General features: G+C 35.5%; 1 protein-coding gene across 12 annotated transcripts in view; it reads right to left on the bottom strand.

Annotated features, from left to right (window-relative positions):
- Psd3 (pleckstrin and Sec7 domain containing 3) overlaps positions 1 to 21,490 on the bottom strand; it is a 517,630-nt gene that overhangs the window by 222,336 nt on the left and 273,804 nt on the right. For 10 of the 12 annotated variants that reach the window (XM_004848243.4, XM_021261216.2, XM_021261217.2 and 7 more), the window contains 3 exons: positions 21,307 to 21,419; positions 19,219 to 19,277; positions 3,177 to 3,266 (listed from right to left, as the gene is read on the bottom strand). In XM_004848243.4, coding sequence (XP_004848300.3) covers positions 3,177 to 3,266; positions 19,219 to 19,277; positions 21,307 to 21,419 — 262 coding nt within the window. Of the gene's footprint in view, positions 1 to 3,176; positions 3,267 to 19,185; positions 19,278 to 21,306; positions 21,420 to 21,490 lie in introns of those variants that run through there. The other 2 variants (XM_087216721.1, XM_087216715.1) reach the window with 2 other exon arrangements.

Genomic DNA, 21,490 nt, shown 5'->3' with positions numbered 1-21,490 from the left:
TTACTAGACCTATTAGAGCCCAAAGCAGAAGTCCCTTTTTCTCCTTTTCCTCCGTGTCCACAATGATACTTGAAGGTGAACCACATCCAGCTGTTAGGATGAGTGGGCCCTGGAAAGCCACAGCATATGGCAGATGGTTTGTCATACTTTGTTGAAGGGATTATAGTCTCGGTTTGATCATCTCCTGAGGAGAAGTAGTATGAGAATGACTGTGAATGGCAGAAGGGGCTGGAGATGAAACAGAATAAAAATGTTTTCTCTTATTCACCAAAGACCCACTTATATCACTTCTATCTTTCTGCTCTGAAGAATCTGAGTGATATTCTATCACTGGATATCTTTTGGTATCCAAGTTTGAATACTAGGTGTCTATAACTTATACTTGAAGCAAGTTATGGAAAAAAGTTCTTATTCACTAAAGCACTCAACTCTGCTGAGGTTATCTGAGAAAGCAACGGAGACTATTACTGTAAACTATAAAAAATGCACAATGTTCCTCTCTCTTTTCAACGTACTCTAAGGCAAAGTAGAAGCAAACTTTTAACTGAATTCTCTGAATTAAAGTCCTGAAGCAAATTTCTCATACACTTAAATTTGTTATGGTCTATTTTCTCTTAACCATTTCTGTTTAGAGAAAGCAGAATGTGGTTTATGCTTTCACTTTACTATGGAATAATTGTCAATTTTAAGGGACAAAGACCCCTCTCAGCAGTTTGTGATCCCTGAGGACAGATGTATATGTTGCCTGGCCTTTTCTCCAAGTCCCACACCACCTGGTGATCACACAGAGGACTGTCAATACTGCAACTACACAACCACACAGAATGAGTTATACATCCAGGTATGACTTCTGGTCCAAAGGAATCAAACAGACATGAATCCAAATGTAACTTTTGATCCAAAGAAACCTAAAGGCAGTAAGACCATCATGTAACAATAAAAGCCTCTGTTCAACCAATGAAAAAAAATTTAAGCATTTTTACATTGAATCTAGTAGTTGCTTTACATTTTTATGAAGAAGCAAAATTAAATAATCTTCCCTCTTTCCCCATTAAAAAAATGACATGCATGTCTGTAATTGTTTAGGTTAGAAAAGATGTACAGAGAGAATAAGATTACCGAAAAGCCTGTAAAATGATAGCAAACATTTTTGTTTACTTGTGTATATGCATCTGTATGGTATGTGTATAACTGTACTTACCCCACAATTCAAATAAATATTTCACTCAATAATCTATCTCACTAGCAGATAGTTACTGAATAGGGAAAAGGAAGAAGGAGGAAAAGAAGAAAAGAACCAAAAAGAAAACCAGAGAGCAAAAAATGAAAGGAAAAGAAACAATGGGAGAAAAGAAGGAAGAGGGAGGAAAGGAGGAAGAAAGAGACAGGACTATCCCACAAAACAGTGAAATAAAACAAAAATGGCTTTAAAAATCTTTCCTTATTGAAATTCACAATAAAAACCATTACTACTCCCATCTTGGATAAGTGGCTGAGGTTTACTCTGGAGGGGAGTTAATACTTCACCAGATGATTTCCATGCTAAACGCCACTATCATTTTCAGAGTCAATGGACTGTCATCTTCCCACAGTAAAGAGTAGCATAGGACATATTTTCCCCTGAGGTTTTTAAACACAATCCCAATTGCACAACTCCAGCAAATCATAAGGCAAATTCCTAGCAGGGTAAATGAAAGCACATGCATTTAACCAAGGTGAACAGCAGCCACTGGACTGTACATTAACTACACTTGGATTTAGACAGCTCCATCAAACATGCTCTAAATCTACCCAATAATTTACCTACTACCATAAGCCTACTATGAAAAACTAACAGCTTCATTATGAAAAGTTTCCTGCCAATTTTCATTTGTGATGTAAGTTGATAAAAGCCTCACAAATGCTCTGAGAGACTCCATCCTAATACCACTAGACTGGAAAAAGACTTGTTAACACCAGGTAACCTCGATAAAGGGTATCTAACATATTTATCAAGGCACAATCTTGCACCTTTGACTTCCCCTTCCCATTTGAATTTGCAGAATCAGAAAAGGCAGCATTTACTCTACAAACAAACAATCTAAAAATATCTTCTTTACATAGTAAACTGAAGCGTTTCTTCCTGTTTATTCATAATGTTATCTTTTTAACTAGCTGAAATTAAGGTCAGTAAGATACAGAATCTGGTAACACCATCTTGAATGTTTTCTTTCATTTTCCTTAGTATGTTTATCTTTTCACATCTAGTAGAACTCTATAGTTTAAAAGTTAGTTCTGGGAGAATAGGTCAGCAGTACAGCACTTGCTTAGCACATGAGTCCCTTGAGTTAATCCCCACCACTTCAAAAATAAATAAAAGTTCCATACAATTCATTAAAAGACTTATCCTTCAACAGTATATTTCCATATTATAGCATGATTCAGATGTGTCACTTAGCAAGTTCATTCAGAGACTGGTCCCAAAAGAAACCTGTATGCATACTAAGTTTTAAAGAGAACGACAGAATCAAATAATCTGTAAAAATCTATTCAACACACATATCTTACCCTACAACTTGTAAAGTATTCATAGTCATTACCAATCATTATTTTGTGTTTGATCAAATGCACATCTCATTTATAATGCTGCAGAATGAAAGAATTTCAAAGTTGATTTTGTCTCCTTGAAAACAATCTGATGAAAAACATGCTGATTGTTGCCAATAATAAAGCCAACTGCAAATAACTCAGGCATTCTACAATTACTGAGAATTTAATTTAATCTATTTCAAGACACAATCTGAGTGGCTCTGGGAGTGCAGAACAACACTGTCAGAACTGCTTCCATTACCGTCTGCCAATGTTGCTTTGTTTCCAGAGTGAATATGCCTTTGTGACCGTTCACAAGTTCTAACCGTCTGCTTCCATAGAAAAATTTTTCACTAACCACTCATATCACCAACTACTCCAAATCCAGTTATCATCTCACTTTTATTGATTACACTGTGGATCTTTAGGAACTATTAACTGAAGAATGTAATTGTAGTCTGAAGCATCAGGAACAAAACCCAGTAAAAACATCCAATAAAACCGAAAACAAAAAGTAAAATACTTAAGTGCTCCTTATCTTAAGATTAAGAAGTAATCAGTAAATATAAATATGAACATACTTTACAAATCAATAATCCAGTGCTTACTTTTAGCAGATCCTTAGAGAAATCAACACCCTCATTTACCCTTTGGAGATTTGCAATGAACTCTTGGCAGGTCATCTTCTTTCCAATATTCTAGAAGAGAGGCAAATAATACATCATAATGACATTTACAGAATTAAGATTAAGTCTTAAATATGTCATTAAGCAGAGCAGTAATTGATTTGGTTGTTGAAAACATGAATACAAATGTGTGTGTGTATATATATACATACATTTTAATGTATAAGAAAACATATGGCATATTATGCTTTTAAAACTGTCATTATATATAAATAGCAAAATTATACCAAACCTTTATTTTAACTTAGGAAAAAATGAAAAAAAATGCATGCTACATTTATATAAATACGCAATGCAGTTTCAATTAGAAGCATGGATAAAAATGGCATTTCTGAGCTGAACTCTGATAGCTATTTATATTTCCTACATATTGTCAACAACTGAGAAGTATGAGATTTACTTTCCTTTCAAGTTAACAAGAAGTTAGTCTGCTGTGGATGCTGTCAGAAGGTATAAATCTCCTGGGGAGACACAAGAATACTTCTAATAATAAAACAGCCAGAATATCAGCATTATCCTGATCCAGTTCCCTGAGCACCAATTCTCACAGCCCTTGAATAAGGCCAAATGTCACCTGCACCACAGGCAAGACACCCTAAACTTCTGGAAGCACCAGCTTTGATAATGAGCAGGAAGTATGTCTACTACTTCACTCAAGACTAAAGAAAGGCACTAGTTCTGTCTTCCAGAACAATGAGGAAACTTGGCCATTGTTCTGAAGTCACTGCATCCTTCAAAACTGTTCACTATAGAAATAAATCTTAAACAGATAAAGAAGCAAGGTAACCAAAGCCTTTGCTCATAAACTGTACCAGAAAATCAAGAGGCTCACAGGGAAGTAACTCCGAGCGTCATTTCGAGCTGATTTAAGGATAATAAAGTTTAATCTAAGAACATTACATTAATGTACAAAATGTAATTAGAACACTTAAACTATAAAAAGGAAAAAGCCATATAAATACAGTGATTAAGAAACTAATAAAATTGCTACCACAGAGAATCATGTCCAATGCCAGGTCGAAGCAACTAGTTCAAGCTGCAGTTGTGAAAGACACTGAGGTCCAATCCGGACACTAAGAGAAGTTTGTCACCTGCAGGCCAGGGATGGAGAACAGATAGTGGCGTAGGCATTGGCAAGACATGGTCCAAGTGCGTAAAATTGTACGAACATATTAACTGATATATCTGTACACAATATCTTTACAAATAAATACATGCTTCCCAAGGCTATTTTATTCATTCCTACACGACTAAGAGCAGCATGCTCCTGGAGATAAAGACTTTTAAAAGGATGTAGTTACTGATGGTTTTAAGGGAGTAGTATAGAGAACCTCAACTTCAAAAGTGCAGAACTGCCTGAGAGTGTACTCCTGGTGTGCCTTAGGAGTAATTGCTTTGCAGTTTCCCTTTCACAGCTGCCTTTCTCCTACTTAACAAAACAACTCATCCCACCCAGACTATCCAAATATTTACAGTGAAAGTGCTAAATATTATTTCTGTTAAAAAAATCATGCTTCTTCCATCCACAAGGAAGGTACAGATTTTATATCAAAGGCTGGATGAATGGCTTGATACTGAGAATTGATTTTGTCAATTAATTGTTTGTTAGATATTTCCCATAAATTAAACCTGCAGTACCAATGTTCTGATGAATGTTTATTTAAAGCACCGAATGGAACCTAATGAAAAATATTGTTTTTGCATCGGCATACTGAAAAAGACAAAAATTCAATTTTCCCAATCCTTTTCAAGTGTATCAGCTGAAACATGGTGACTCAAGGTAAAAAGTAATAAGTATAATCAAGTCATCTTGATATGACTTGGCAAGAACTTTTTGAATATGTTCCAAGGATTTGGGAAAATGAATGAATAATCACTTGATAACAAATTCCTCTCCAATTCTTAGCTTTTAAGAAAATTAAAAACAACCTAACTTAATCATCAGTTAATCATCAAAATATTTTTGATATATAAACTGAAAATTTAAATGCTTATCACATTATCTGGTTTTCAATTCAATGTTAATAATAATCATTAAATGTAAACCATTCTAGCAGAAAATGTTTTTAGTACTTGAAATTTTATAAACAATAAAAAACTTTCAATTTATATGTTTTTACTACATATAAAAATTAAATGAAAAAAAAGAATTAAATGAGCAAAAGAGACTTCCAAGTATACAAGCATAACACACAAAAATAAACTTTTATGTAAAATCAGACTAAATATATTAGCACAAGGAGAAAAAAATGAAAGAAAATATTGACTCCTCTGATGGATCTAGGCAAAATAAATTGAAAACCTCTGGAAACTGTTCACCACTCTAGATGTCACTAGGAACATTTGTGACTCAGGGAGGAGATTAAAATTTTGACATTAACAGGAATTTGGAAAAAGCTGACTGCAGCCCTCATGGAGGACTGTGAGGGACTCAAGACCTCAGTGGAGGAGGCATCTGCAGATACAGCAAAACTAGCAAGAGAACAAGAAGTGGAGTCTGAAGGTGAACTGCTATCACCTCAGGATAAAGCTTTAACAAACAGAGGAATCGCTTCCTATGATAGAACAAAGAAAGTGGTTAACAGTTTAATAGGTTAACAGCTTAGTCTCACAAAACTGGCTTCTCCCCCATCACTTCAAATGCCAATTGCCAAGAAGTAGGTTGTCACCTACACTTCTGGCTGACCAAGTATAAACAGGGGTTCCCATGACTCCCTCCTTAGGTTTGATTAATTTGCAGGATGACTCAGAGAACTCAAGAAAATGCCTCCTCTTATAAAGAATACTATAAAGAGAACACATGAATAATGAGATAAGGAAATGCAAGAGCAAAGTCTGAAAGAGTCCCCAATACAGTGGCTTCGGTCCCTGTAGAGGTGCCTACCCTTCTGACATGTAGCTGTGTTTGCCATCTTGGAATCTCTACCCATTGTCCTGGTAGGTTTTACATAGGTTTCATTATATATGCATGACTGATAAATCCCTGGCCCTTGGCAGTAAGTCAACCTTCAGACACTCTTCCCTTCCCAAGGTGGGATGTGTGTGTGGAGGGAGAGCTGAACTGCCACTCTCTCCTCTAACGGTTGGTTCTCTTGGCAACCTGCCCCATCCTGAACCTATCTGGTAGTCAACAAGGAATTGCTGCTTAGAATAAAAGATGTTCCAGTGTGAGGTGGAATCTCACACCAGAAAGAATGGCTGCTATCATGAAATCAACCAATAACAAATACTGGCAAAGTTGTGGGGAGAAAGGAACCTTTCTCCATTGCTGGTGGGAGCACAGACTGGTGCAACCACTGTGGAAGTCAGTAAGGAGATTCCTCAAAGAACTAGGACTGGAAGTCACATTACACCTAGCTATTCCTCTGCTGGGGATCTTCCCCAAAGAATTAAAAGACTCATACTACAGTGATATATGTGCACCCATGTTTATAGTGGCACAGTTTGTAACAGCTAAAGCTTGGAAACAGCCCAATGGCCCACCAACTGGAGACTGGATAAAGAAGATGTGGGGTGTTTTTTGTTTGTTTGTTTCTTGTTTTTGTTTTTTTTTTGGTACTGGGGATGGAACTTGGGTCCTTGCGCTTGTGAGGCAGGTGGTCAAACCACTGAGCTAAATCCCCAGCCCAAGATGTGTTTTTTTCAATAAAATGGAGTACTACTCAGCCATAAAGAATGAGAAACTGGAGACATCTGTAGCTAAGTGGATGCACACTGAGGCTATACTATACTCAAGTGAAATAAATAGGACACATGTGTAAATACCAAATAGTTTCTCTGGTGTGAAAAACTAAAAGTGTAAATAAGAATCAAAATGTATAACTGCTATCATGAAATAGGAAGACAATGTCTAAAGGAGTAGGGGAAGTGGGAGGAGTAGGGGAAAGGAAAGAATATGAGAAAAGGAAAAATATGGAAACAAAGTCTTTGTAAATAGGGAAGGGTGGAGGGGGTGGGTGAAGGGAGGGCAGGGGAATGGGGAAAAAAATAAGAACCAAGATACATCATGTAAAGGTACAAGATCCCAATGATGAATATAACTGTACTGTATACCTAAAATGTACCAATAAACTAAATGGAACAAAAAAAAGTAAAAGATGTTCCCATCACCCAGGAAACCTGAAGGGATTTGGAGCTGTGTGTTAGAAACTGGGGTCAAAGATTATAAGATTCTTCTAGGGTCCCTATCTACAAAGATGAAACTACAAAGGTTTCTTTGTCCAGGGGCAGAAACCACGATGATACTTCTCATTTTATTACAATATCCTGGAGTGCCTATATTGATTACAATTATTACACCTTCTTGGAGTGACCCTTTTATTATTATTATAAAATGTCCTACTTTGCAATTAAAAAAATTTGTCTTAAAGTCTGTTTTGTTGCTGTCAGTACAGCTATTCTAGCACACTTTTGGGTACTAGTACAATCCCAGTACTGTTCCAGTAGGGATGGACACAGCACATCTTTCTCCACTCCATTACTGTCAACATTTATGTCTGTGAATCTAAAGTGTGCTTCCTACAAAAAACACAGAATGGATTGTTTTTAATCTATTTTAATAATCTCTTTAAGACCAACATCTGGCCTTCTACAAGGACAGCTTTTATTGGCTTGCTATCTTTTACTGTGGATGGGCCATACTTTCTGTTCTTTGCAAGTCTCATCTTTTTTTGTTGTTGATGGTGTTCAAGACTAGATTGTGGGTATTGTGTGGCAGTTCTGTAATTGGATTCCTCCCCTCCCCTAGGCATTTGCCACTCATTTGTGTAGTGGCTTTTCCTGAACTAACTCCTAGCATTTAAAGAAATCTCTATCCAGTCATTAGCTGGCTACTGAGTTCACTGAGAAGAAACTCAAAAACCACATAGGGCAAAGAACAGACTTTGCCAAGTGGCTCTGGGTGCTTGTGGAAGCATATCTTCAAATGCTCCGGAGGCAGCTTACCACTGTCTTAGCCTCAACTTCCTGCATTTGCAATTGGCTAGAAGTGAAGCTTAGAGTCTCATGGGTCCCTGGGGGAGGCACACAAAGCCTTTTACGTGACCAGACTATGTCCCAGCTCTCCAAAGTGCCTTTTGTGTGTCTAACTACCCAGCTTTTCCTTTCATGGTGTTTTGGTTCTTGTTGTTGTTGTTGTTGTTGTTGTTTGTCACAGCTCATCATCACCTCAGGCAACAATGATATTCAACAACTGCTGTTGGACTTGGGGAGGAGGGTCTTAGCACTGAGTGCAGAATCTGGTCAAAGAAAGGCAAGTGCCACACATGACCTGCCAGACAATCAAATAATGACAGTTCCTTAGAAACAGGGCTTTTAGAAAGCTCCAAACTACCCACTCCAGTGGATCCTGGGCTTCTGATTTTCACAGCTACTGTCATTTGTGAGGCTGTTGGTTTTCAGTTAGTTATTGCAGAACTGGAGAGGGGGAATAGTAATAGCACAAGCTAAATCATTACAGGGCTTGCTGTTCTTATTGAGATTCAGTTGTTTGTTGCTTTCTCCTTAAGTAAACACATTAGATTACTGCAAGGCTATGGTCAATCTCCAGAGCTTTGAAAATGTTGATTTGGAACATTTCTGCTAATGTTCCTGTGGCGTGCATGTGTGTGTGTAAGCGAATTCTTAAGTCCTCACTGCCGTCCTGAAAACGCTTCTCCTTCACAGTAATATTTAGAATCCAATGAGACTATTTTAGCATCAATATTTAATGCCCACATCAAAATTTTTCTTTTGCATTAAACTTATGATTAAAAAAACTCAGATGACATCTTTAAACTAAAAGCAAAGAAAAGACTGATTTTTTTTCAAAATTCTTTAGGAGAAGGGCCCGGGATTTAGCTCAGTGTTTCCACCACCTGCCTTGTAAGCGCAAGGTCCCAAGTTCAATCCCCGGTACAAAAAAACAAACAAAATTCTTTAGTAGATTCATAAACAAGATATTTAAATATTACTGAGGCATAAATGCTTTTGTAGGACATCATAAACTTCTACTGTAAGGTGTAAATAAAACTTTCATTATTTAAATAAAAACCACTGTGATGTTTCATATTTTAAAGCTTATAGAATCACTTCAGTTTATAAAATCATATTTCTTTCTAAACTCATATTAATTTTAATAGCTCATTTTATCCAGGTATGGTGGCTCAAGGGAGGCTGAGACAAAAGGATCGCCATGAGCTCAAGGGAGAGGAGCCTGGGCTACACAGTGAGTTCAAGCCCACTTGAACTACATACCAAGACCCTGTCTCAATAAACAAAAACAAAAAAAGCTCATTTTGTGTTGCATTTTACAGAATTTCAACAGTGACCCCATCATTACCTACACTGGTAATGAAGATACCAATTTTACACTGATAGTTGAGACAGCAATTAGGAAAATACCAATTAGTTTGGAGAAAAGATATGTAAATTCAAACTAACAAAGGCAACTCAAACTTAGTTGGCCTTTAGTACCTACATGTTCTGCACTAAAGCCTCAAAAAAAGTTGGATAGAAACTATTTGAAAAGAAAATTGTGTTAAGTATTTTAAGTAACCTAGAGAAGATTTAAAGTATAGGAGAAAGTGTGTTTAAACAATATGCAAATACTACACTATCTTATGTAAGGTACTCAGGATTTTGGTATGTGCAGGGGTCCTGGAATCGTCCTCTCCTGACATGGAGGGACAAGCCACAGTGCAACCAGAGTGTGTCAATTCATTTCACCAATGCAGGGAATAAAGATAAGCAAGACATGTGGTTTTCAATGGGTCAAAGACATCCACTATTTCTTGCATACTTGATTAGCTGAATTGTTTATAACTGTCATTTGTTTTCCTCTTCTGACTCACTGGAAATTCTTTTAGGTAAGGTTCGGGACCAGAGGTAAAGGGTCATATCAATCTATTTTGCTTCCTACTGGCATATGTATTTAGACATTTCCCCTTACCCCAGGCTTTTATGCCATATTTAATGGGGACTAAAAGAAAAATGAAGTTTTTGTCATCAAGAAACATCCCTTATGTCATACCATGCCATTCTCAAATGCAATTATTCAAGCAATCACTATCCACTGGATAAATCTAATTCTAGTCATTGATTTTGCACTCAGAGATTCTTAGGTATTACAGACTTGCACATATTCACTGTCATGTTCTTTTCATTTTCTTCCCAGATTTATTCATCATTTTGGATAAAAGTAGGCCTGCTCTGAAACAAATGCTGGCTAGTTCTTTGCCAAGGAAGTGATTTCACAGTACTTTCTCATGTTCCAAATTCCTTCCCCTTAGATCAATACAGCATGCAGTGATGAAAAAGCCTCTTGATGCACTGAGAGGCACAGAAGTGGCCCCTTGAAACCAATGCAGCATCTCCAGTCGAATCTGAGATGCTACTGAATATGACTCCCTAGCTCATTAGCTTTGAAATCAGGGGGCATTTAAATCAAACCTAAAAAGATAATATACAAAACGAAAACTCCACAAAAAGTAAGAATTCTATTTGAAACCCCCCCAAATATCAGGCAGGTGCAAATCTTACAGTTAGCTAATTAAAGTCATCTTTAATGAAAGAAAATATTAATCAAAAAGTCAAAACACCCCATTACTATAGGATCATATCCCCAGAAAAATTTAAGTCTATTCTCTGCTTTGATGAAATTTGCATTTTCAAAAGATATTTTCTTACAAGAAAAAGGCTGTTTTCCTTAATTGTTCTCTTTAAAAGACATATTAAACACCTTTCAGAGGGAAATTCTTTATTATTTCTGCAATATTTAATTTGAATGGCTTTCTAGCACATTTCCATTAAAATTTTAAGGAAAGAGACTATCTTCAATCTTACCCATCTATGTGTAGGAAAGGAAATATCCAAACCGGAAACTGTTTCATGGACTATAGGCGAGAGTCTAAAACAGACAAATTTTATAAGGTTCTGCAAAGAACCACAAAATATTTTAAGCTTTGCAAGCCATACAGTCTCTATTACAACTCTTCAACAGTGGTACGCTAGTGTAAAGATGTACACAAATGCCTGTGTTCCAATAAAACTTTATTTTCAAAAACAGACTCTAGCTCAGTTTTGCCTATGAGCTATACTTTACCAACTCCTGGCTAAAAGAAAACTGGAGGATGAGGGGAGAGAAGAGGAAGTAAAAAGAACTGAGATGTGTTATGTACGTGTGCAACTTCCCTGGATCAATGCACCCATTATGAACTGCATATATATATATATATATATATATATATATATATATATATATACAAAAATCAAAAATTTTAAAAATTAAGAAAAATTCGTGGAGGTGATAAGTGTCAAGTTTAAGGTAGAGCTTGTTTCTGGGGTGATAGGAAGGGGGTGACCTGTTTTAGTGAGGGAGGAAGAGGAGCAATGCTTTTATATCTTTTCTATAAATATGAATTTCAAAATAAACATTTTTTAAACCGTTAAAAAAAAAGAAAACTTGAAGGAAGTGGCAGTGGTGTTGAGGACAACATAAAGGTGCATGCAAATACATTAAGGATCCTACTGTATTCTGTACTTTTAAAATTTTTTACTTTTTAATTATATGTTTGCAGTACACACGATTACATTCATTGTGGGAAGTTGGTGTATGTACATACACATCTTAAATCTTTTTTAATCCACTTCCACTTCTCTCCAGCCCCATCCTCCTCCTCTCTCTACCTCTTTTTTCTCTTTCTATCAGGTTTTACCCTTGTTAAAGCATTTCCTTCACTTCAGCAGTGAACCGGGTCCCAACTGTTATGGTAACAATAAAAACAAGAGGGGAAATGGAGACTTTTACTCTTACCAGGGTTTTCTAGAAACCACATAAGCTCCAATCTGAAATTTTGCAAAAGTGTGACCAAGCGTGACCTTCACCATGCCCTCCCTGACAATCTCGGAAATGGAATCTTCTACACAAAGTTCTGACCCATGAGGCCTAGCTTCAACTCAGGCCTGGAGAGCTGCCAATGGAGCCAACTCTCTCAAATGGGTATCTGCTAGGGGAGTGGGTCACAGCACTCTGATGTAGAGGGTGAAAGATTAGGTGGGATGATCCTAACATTCTTCATTTTTAATAGTGTAGGGTCTGGAAGCTTTGTGGGAAACATGCTTTCGGAGAAACTAAAAACGCTCATCATCCACTGGTAAAATCTGGCTTCATAAATCTTGGGATATTAAAAACACAGCAGGCATACCCTCCCACATGACAAAACCATCTCCTCCAACATGTTACAATAAGTGATGAAAAAGCATACTACCAATTCTGAAGCTCTGTTAAAAAGCTTCTGTTTCACTTTTGTTTTATAGGAGTCCCCATCAAATAAGTGTGATTGTGTTATGCTGCCACCAGGTGTCCATTTTTCATATATATGACTGGCGAGCAACCTGGGATTCTTTGTCAATTTTCAAAGCAGGCAGCTATGTTATTAGATGTGTTCTTTTATAAACCCCAATCGCAGGACTAATTTAAGTGGTTAAAAGTTCAACCTTTAGGAATATTTGAAATAGTAGAAGGATCTTTCTTATCTCTCCTGTAATGCATAACCACTGAAAAGGGAACTGGAAATGGTAAGGTTAAAAAAAAAAAGCAGAACTGAAAATAAATCAGCACAATGATTCTCAGTAGTAGTAGTTCAGAGTACAGTTCAGAGACCCTGTTCCATGAGGTCAAACATATTTACATTAATGCTAAAAATGTTATTTATTTTTTCATTCTCATTCTCTCACTACTGCACAGCAGAATATTCTAGAAGCTACATGACTTCTGATATATTGTAACAGATTAAATGCAAAAGCTGATATAAGAATCTACTTGTTTGCTATTAAACCCAGTATTGCAAAAGTTTTAAATGTTGTTCTTTTCACCAATTTTTTCCCTTTAGGAAAGCATAATTCTGATCACAGAAACTGTTATTTATTTAATGGGTTTTAATGATTTAATGAATATTTTAAAATTTTATCAGTTTAGTTTCTAATGTAGTATTAATATATACAAAGAAAAGCTTTTGGGGGGTCTGCAACATTTTTAAGAGTAGAAAGCTGTCCTGAGATCAAAGATTAAGGAGCACTATAACAGTACACTCAGTTAATGGAGAGCATTTCCTTTAAATTTTGAGAAAACAAATGGAAAACACACTACACTGATTATCAAAGTAAAAAGCCTAAGCTTTACTTTTAACTTAACTGTCACAGAAGGGCACACCATGTGAATTCGGTAATGGGTTAGAGGTAAGAATCAGCTTTCAGTCAACCCCTTCATCTTTACTCTTTTCCCTTCCCTAAACCATCTGCAGAGTAAGGAAGGGCATTTTAATTTTAATCTGCTTTCCGTTATTATGTTTTAGTAAAGATCTACAGAAATATGAAGAGCTCACATGATAAGAGGAAAAGGTACGTCACAATTGAATAATGTATAAATCAGATTACCTGAAGCCCCTAAATGAGCCCCACTGACTCAACTGATAAAAGCTACCTCAACGTAATCTCTATATGAAGATGTTCTTAAAAAACAGAGTAACAAAATAAAACAAAAAGAAAAAGAAGGGTAGGATAAGTAGGGAAGGGTTAGGGAAGGGGAGATAGAGGAAGGGGAAAAGATTTCATTTTCAGAGTTCATGCACTCTAACAAAATTAACCACTGTTTAATTCAACTTTGACATACTTAAATCAAGATTCCTATTAAAACTCTGATGGTTGCCAAAATGACAGAAAATTGCATTCTAAAGGCTAAAGGGCATTTTAAGATTAAAAATTTTCAAATCACGACATTTCTCTATTAAAAACATTTCCAAAGCTGATGGTTAGGTTCTCAAGCCAGCCCATAAATGCCCCTTTTGGTGTTAGAAATAATATTTGGCAAAGAGAATGTCATGCTCCACTAGAAACCCTCAGCAACTCTGATATCTGGACCTGATGTTTCTGTGAACTTTCAGTAACACTGAGAAGAAGCCCAAGGGGTGAGAAAAAGCCTAGTGAAAGCCATTCTGGCTGGGAAAGAGGAGACAAGACTTTAAGCAGGTGGAAAAGAAGACTCCAATGGAAGGAGGCAATGATGGCTTAGCAGAGTTAAATTCGTGGCTGGACTGGATCAAATGGTGAAGCTCAGAGAGAACAGAAGTCAAGGACAGCTTTCATGGCAGAGGGCACCAAGGATATAGAACAGCACAGACAGAAGAGGCATCCACAGAAGACAGCAGAGAAACAGCCAAAATGTATTTAAGGCAGTTACAGAGACTTCCTAAGGACATTAACTACACAGGTTTCATCAATCTCATGGAGGTTTGTGGTGCTTTTGAGGGTGGAACTATAAAGTAGCATAACATGAGAAGTAAAAGCACCAAACTGCTTTAATTACAATTTTTATAATAGTCATTTTCCACTACTGATAACAAACTGAATATTTATCTACCATTTAAAATTCTAGGCTCCTACAAAGTCAAACAAAGAATTCAGTTTACAGGACCAGGGATTTAGCTCAGTGGTTTCGTCACCTGCTGCACAAGCTCAAGGATGCGAGTTCGATCTCCACTACCAAAAAAAAAAAAGAATTCAGTTTATAGACTGGAAAAATAATGAATTCCTATGGCCCATGTCAAACTGAATTCCACCTATCTTTTTAACATGAATCTGTTACAAAACTCAATTTATTCCTTGGTCTATTCTCCCTACCAATACAGTTTATTAGCCATACTGTCTAGTATGTTACAGCATGTTAAGGTATCATTTTACTCTTTATCAAACTTAATACACAACACCAAAAAACCAGTAAGGTCTCGCCCCTTACATTAAATTCAGACCACAGAGGATAGAGCTCGGCATACCTTCAATATTCTAAGGATAAATCAAGAACTGGACTGGCTCCTGCCAATAATAGAGAGCCCAGAGGGATTTTGGACGAAACTGCTTCTAAAAATCTCCAGCCACAATGTTAAACGGCAGATTTTTTTGTCACAAATTTTTTATTAAAAGTAATGTCCTGGCTACACCTTCTAATCATGGTCCAGCTGTGGCCAGCCACTGACTTGCAAATTTCTTGAGACTCGCTAGTTGTGAAAATGGCCAGTTCACTATGCTCCCATCTAGTCCACTCCTCAGGACAACAGGCATCTGTCCCAGACTTCCTCCCTCCTGAGAACGCCAGCCCTTCAGAGAAGGACCCGCCCACTGTCCTGCCCCCTACACCTGGCTTCAGAGTGGGGACTCCTACTAGGTGGCTGAAGACTAACTTCAAGAGCTAGCGGGGATTTAGCTCAGTGGTTTCGTCGCCTGCTGCGCAAGCACAAGGACCTGAGTTAAGAAAAAGCTAGCTAGTTAAGAGTCAACAGAACATATACGAAGAGTAGTCTTGAAAAGGAATAGGTTCGAATTTATTCTGACATGGCAAATACATTTATTCATAACATTTCTAATGCATATTAAATTGACAAGATTTTCAACTTTTTGCTGATAGTTAAAGTAATATTCGATACACAGTTACAACAGAGCAAAAGAAACTGAACTTTGTTTTCATCCAAATTTATATGTGCAGATATTTAATTTGCATATTTACTTTTAAATAAAAGGTATTATCCAGTAAATTACACATGAGATCATAATTATATTTATTTAATACGACAATAAACTACTTGCGGCAAGTAAAAGTAAAGTTATAATACTGTTAAGATAAATCATTCATATATATGTTTAAAGTAGGTACTGAAGGACATCAATGTATTTCTCAAAAAAAATGCTGTATATACTTAAGGCTATCTTGTCTTAGCTTAATTAGTGAAGTCTAACCATGATCCAACACAAAATTAAAACACCTTCCCAGTATTCTTCCATCATTGGATCTGAGTTACCTGCAGCCATGTCCTCAGTTAAGTCTGACTAATGTAGGGCAACCTAGCCTGCACTATCATAGACAAGATTTCACTTTCAAAACACATTTTGTTCATTTCTGATCTTTACCCAAATGCTCAGGAGTCAGAATGAATCAGAAACATTATCAGTGCTTGCTGAATGAGAAAAAACATTAGGAAGGAAGGAGGATTCCAACATGTACCATGAAAGCTATATGGAAAGTTACTCATTAGTACACATGCCTTTGTTTTATTAGTAAAAATATTAGCAGCTCACACAAAAGCATCTTCAGTCCATCCGTTCTTAAAGAAAAGATTCCCAGAAACAGTGGAAATGAATTAACCTCCTAAGTTAGCCCTCACCATGGAGACAAGCTGGGCTTTGCAGTTCTTAGAAAAGTCATGCTGTTGTATTGCTTTTATGACACAATGGTAAGGAAGAAAAGGAAAATGGTTTATTAGTTTACCCTCCAAGAGGATTATTCTGGCATTGGATCACATAGTGGGTGGTGATAGCCTTGGCAGTAAAGTAGTAAGGAGCAGGGGAGAGGAGCAGACATTAGAAATAAATCACTTTATCTCTGAATGCTTCAACTTCAGAGGGGCCATGCTAATGAGTCAGACACTGTCACAATAAATCAGGCAATCATAATGCAAGAAAAGCTACATCCAGAACTATGGATTAAAAACTTACCACCTAGAAAGGAAATTTATTTTAAAAATGAATCCACAGGGAACAGATAAGAGAAACACAATTTCACATGGTTAGTATTTATGATAGTAACTATACATTCAACAGATTTGTAATAGCATGCACTGGAAATAAGGATAAAGAAAACTAATATGTAAAAGCTAAATATATGGTCCTAAGAATACAGCACACACTTTTAAGACCAAAGCTGAGAACTAATTATCACCAAAAATATGATTCAGAACATGATAGGGAGATATACTCTTATTTATAATTTTCTACCTTTTATTATCACTAATTTTGCTACCATAGCCAATTGTTAGTTACATATAATTGGCATAATTCTACAAAATTAAAACATTTATTAATATAAACCATATCTTACATCCTAGGTACCAAAAAGAAGCATGATGTTTTATCTCATCTCCTTATGATTCCTCAAAATTGTCTGAAGATAGGGCAAGAGCAAATGGACTAGATCTATGCTTCTGAAGCCTTGGGCTTCTAGCCCTAGGGAACCCACAGCTCCTTTGGACATCAACCATACTGAGTCATACGAATAAATAGTAAACTTTCACCTTTATTTGGTACTATACTTCAAATTATTATAAATAATACGATATATGTTGACTTCAAAGTATTATTAAAGCCATATTAGCTTTAAAAAAAAATCTAGAATTTAGTAGAAATGAATCCAACTAAATATAACAACCTCTATAGAAAGTCTTTGAGATTCTGCAACTTTAAACAAAATTGAGCTATTACTAAATTCTTTTTCTTTCTTTCCAGTTATTCCACATTTTCTGAGTCAACAGATGCTAAATATAAAACTATCATCTGTTGGCGAGACTTCAAAACATCTGATGTGAAGAGGATCCTTCATCTAGAAATCCCTGGCTCGATCAAAGTTGTACGTTGACATACACAAAATTATCTCCTGGGCCAGAAAGCCAGGTTAAAAAATTGAGGAGTGGAAGGGAAGGATGGGGCGGGTTACAAATGTTATCACAAAACAGACAGAGAAGAAAGTCATGAACCCTTGTTTGTCTGGTGATGAAAAAAAACCAGAAGTCAGGACAATCTAGAGTGGCCATCGCCTTAACAAGAGTCAAGATTCATGAACACACAGCATATTACAGTCCTCTTCCCCAAGAATGTTCCCTGAAAATATCTATATTCTTAATCTGTAAAACCTCTGGACACATGCTACATACACAGGTACCTCGGTTCATGAACTTAATTTGTTCTATGGTTTTGGAAAAAATGGCCATGTCTGTGTTTGTGTGGGAAACATGGCTGCAGTCATGCTTGTCAGCCAAGGCAGAGTTCCCAAACAAAAGAAAATTTTGCCAAATGCTTCTGTTTGTGAACAAAACTGTTTGCAAACAAAAGTGTTTGTGAACCAAGTTACCACTGTACCACTAAATTATTCTAAATTTATCTGTTGCAACTTCTTCAAAAGGAACTTTCGAGTTTAGTATTTTGAACACAGTGTTAAACTTATGATTGTACCACATTTCTCCTTTACTTGGTTGCTGGAGGAACCCTTTCCCCATCCCAGTAGTCTCGATACAACTTATTCAACTTAGTGGTCCCACACAGGTTCATTTTGCCTTTTTTTTTTTTAAGAGGATCACTGAAGTTTCAAATACGGGAACTATATGGCTATTTGGAATAGCAGATTCTACCTAAAGTACAATTAGTTGTTTTCATGTAGCTTTTTAAACTATAAGGTAGATTATATTACAGCAAATCAAGGGATTATATACTTACTCCTCAATTACACAGAAACTTGATTTTTTTCTTCAAAATAAATGTGACTATAAAATAATTTTTGTTCTAAATAAGTATATTCAATCAAAAAGTTATCACTTTCTCTAATGTGAAGAATTTAAGTAAACACTAAAATTTCATTTTGATGAAAGGTGAAGGTTTATAATTATAAATTTAAGAAGCTTATTCTCTAAACAGGAGAAGAGAAGGTAATTACATTATTTTGATACAGTCTTTTGATTTTAACTAGTTAAAAAAACTAGATGAGCTGAGGAGTGGAGAAAAAGATAGACTCTTACACTTAATTTTCACATCTAATTTATATTCTCTTTCCAACATATTTCAACAACTAAAATGCCTAGCCAAGAAAACAAGAAAACAAAAACAAGTAAAACCTGTCTGCCATCTGGTGGAGAAAAAAGATACAGAACATACACTTTATGCCTAAAACTAAAGGCACCTAGACAATATGGTGTATACTTAAAATTGTGTTCTGTCCTTCCATGTAAAATAAAAGGGTATGTTCTTTTTTTTTTTTTTCAAGATTTATGGTTATCTACCTGCTGTGGAAACTGTATAAAGAGTAAAAAGAAATGCATATGAACTCAAAAACAAAGATAACTCCTTGATCCATTTAGATTTTTATAAAACAGCCTCACAAAACTACACTTACATGGCCATGTAGATCAGTGTTCAGAAGCATCATTGCACAGGTCAGGCAATGGACTCCATCTAAAGACAGAAACATGGACAGCAAGCATTAATTCACTACTTAACACTGGGCTAAAACAAAACTAGCCCTATTTGTTTGGGGAGATAGAAAATAAATACATGTGAAAAATTTATCCAAAGACCTCAATACGAAGAGTTGGAGTCTACTGTTACTAAATTGTTCTAAGGTTCCTACACATGTAATGTCAAATTATCCCCCAGTGTCCTTTCACAAAACAAATCTAGTTCTGGGACTTTACACTAAGGAAACAATTAGAGATCTATATAAAGTGCAAGGATATACAGAGAAACATCACTTACAGGGACAGGCAAGTAAACATGAACCTCTAGAAACACAGTTCTGTTACACGGAAGCCATTTGAAATGTTGCCCAAGTATACATATTGAAATAGAAAGATAGTTGAAAATAAATTTTTATACAAAACTACATTTTATGCAGTGTAATTCACTTTAAATATAAATAACATCTAGAAAAATGAACACCATGACATTAAGAGATTTTTCTCAGTCATGAGATTAAATTTTGTTTTAATTTATGTATTCTCAATATTTTAATATACATGATATAAAACGAAAATTATTTAATTTTTGTTACATTTCTTAACCTTCTGAGAGGTAAGTAAATTGAGAAGAGAAAGTTAAAGAAAATAAAGATCACAGCTTATTGTGATCTTTCTTGTCATTCATTCATTCTTTCAAGGTAATACATTTAGGTTGAATGGTTTTGTCTAGGATACTACAAATCAAACCAAAGTAAACTATTGAACACATGTGTGAAGATGAAAAATTAAATGTTAAGGGAAAAAAGTTGCCCATACAAGGAGGATTGTTTTCTTACTTTATATAGTTTTAAAAATCATGAAGAGTTAGGCTACTTATATCTGAATATCAGAATTAGTTCTATTTATTCTTTTCCTACTAATTTTCAATCCAAGTATAGTAGGCAATAGAAGTTTCAGACATAGAAATCTTACTAATTTATGTTAAGTGTGCAGAAAGGACTATCCAATTACTGAATTCATAAATTAACAACTGTTTTTTTTAAAAGTACACCTTTTGGTACAGTAGGCAATTTCTATTATCAATGTGTCTAGCCATATGCTACTAAATGTCTAGAAGTATATTTATTCCAGTTTCATTTTACTATCACAAATTCTACATACTTAATTTATACTTAAATTCCTGAAATTACTATAAAATTCATGAGCCAAATTCTCAAATATCCTTATCAATACTAGTTCAATAAACATAAACTCATAGTTTATTATAGATCATAGATGGAAGTCAGCGGTCAGTATTCTTATAATTAATATCAAACAAAAACACCAAAGAGATAGTTTCCAGTCAGGTTTGTAAATGTTTCCAAAACAAACCAAAGAACTAAACATACAGAAATTTTCATCAAGAAGTGTAGGAAAAAGGGGATATAAGGGAAGAAAAAATTTTTTTCTTTGGTGTTTTGAGACAGGGTCTCACTGTGAGATTCAAGCTGGCTTTGAACTTACTATGTAGCCCAGGCTGGCCTCAAACTCACAACAGTCCTAATGCAGCCTGCAGACTGCTGGGATTATGGGTGTGTACCACCATGCCCAACAAGAAATTTGTTTTCAATAATTAATTTACTTTAAAGCAGTGTGCTTTGTACATAAAATCTCTGAATGACAAAGCTGACCAACTTAAAGAAAACAACCTAGCATACTTTGGAACTGCAAAATAAAGTAAAATAATTAAGAGTAAGGAATATGCTGTCATTAAATATGTTTTTAAGGAATACTTAGTGACATGAGAAAATAAAATGAAAGGAAAAGATAGTAGGAAATGAAAATGCAATGATTCTAATTTGACATCAAATATTATGTAAATGGAAGTAAAAGTGTTAACTAATGCTTATCTTCAGGTAATTAGAGGTATTTAGATGATCTTCAGATTCCTCTATAATCTCCTATATTTTCAAATAAAATATAATTTTCAAAATAAGGAAATAAATCATTGTTATAAAAAAGAAATTCAAGAACTTCAATCAGATTACCTTGTGAAGCAATGGTATCTGGGTTACAATAAAAATATCTATTGGAGAAATGTATTAAAACTCTCTCTCGTTCTTGAGTTTCTCCCACAAGAGCAAATGATTTAAAGAAATACCTAAAAAAGAATTAAGGGGGAAAATAACATTATAGAAAACTTACTACTATTTTTTCTATTTGTCAATTAAA

Source organism: Heterocephalus glaber, unplaced genomic scaffold (genome assembly GCF_053883595.1).
Source record: "Heterocephalus glaber isolate CG9 unplaced genomic scaffold, H.glaber_assembly_v1.0 deba00001460, whole genome shotgun sequence".
Classification (NCBI taxonomy): Eukaryota; Metazoa; Chordata; class Mammalia; order Rodentia; family Bathyergidae; genus Heterocephalus; species Heterocephalus glaber.
This window is presented reverse-complemented; position numbering and strand designations above follow the sequence as displayed.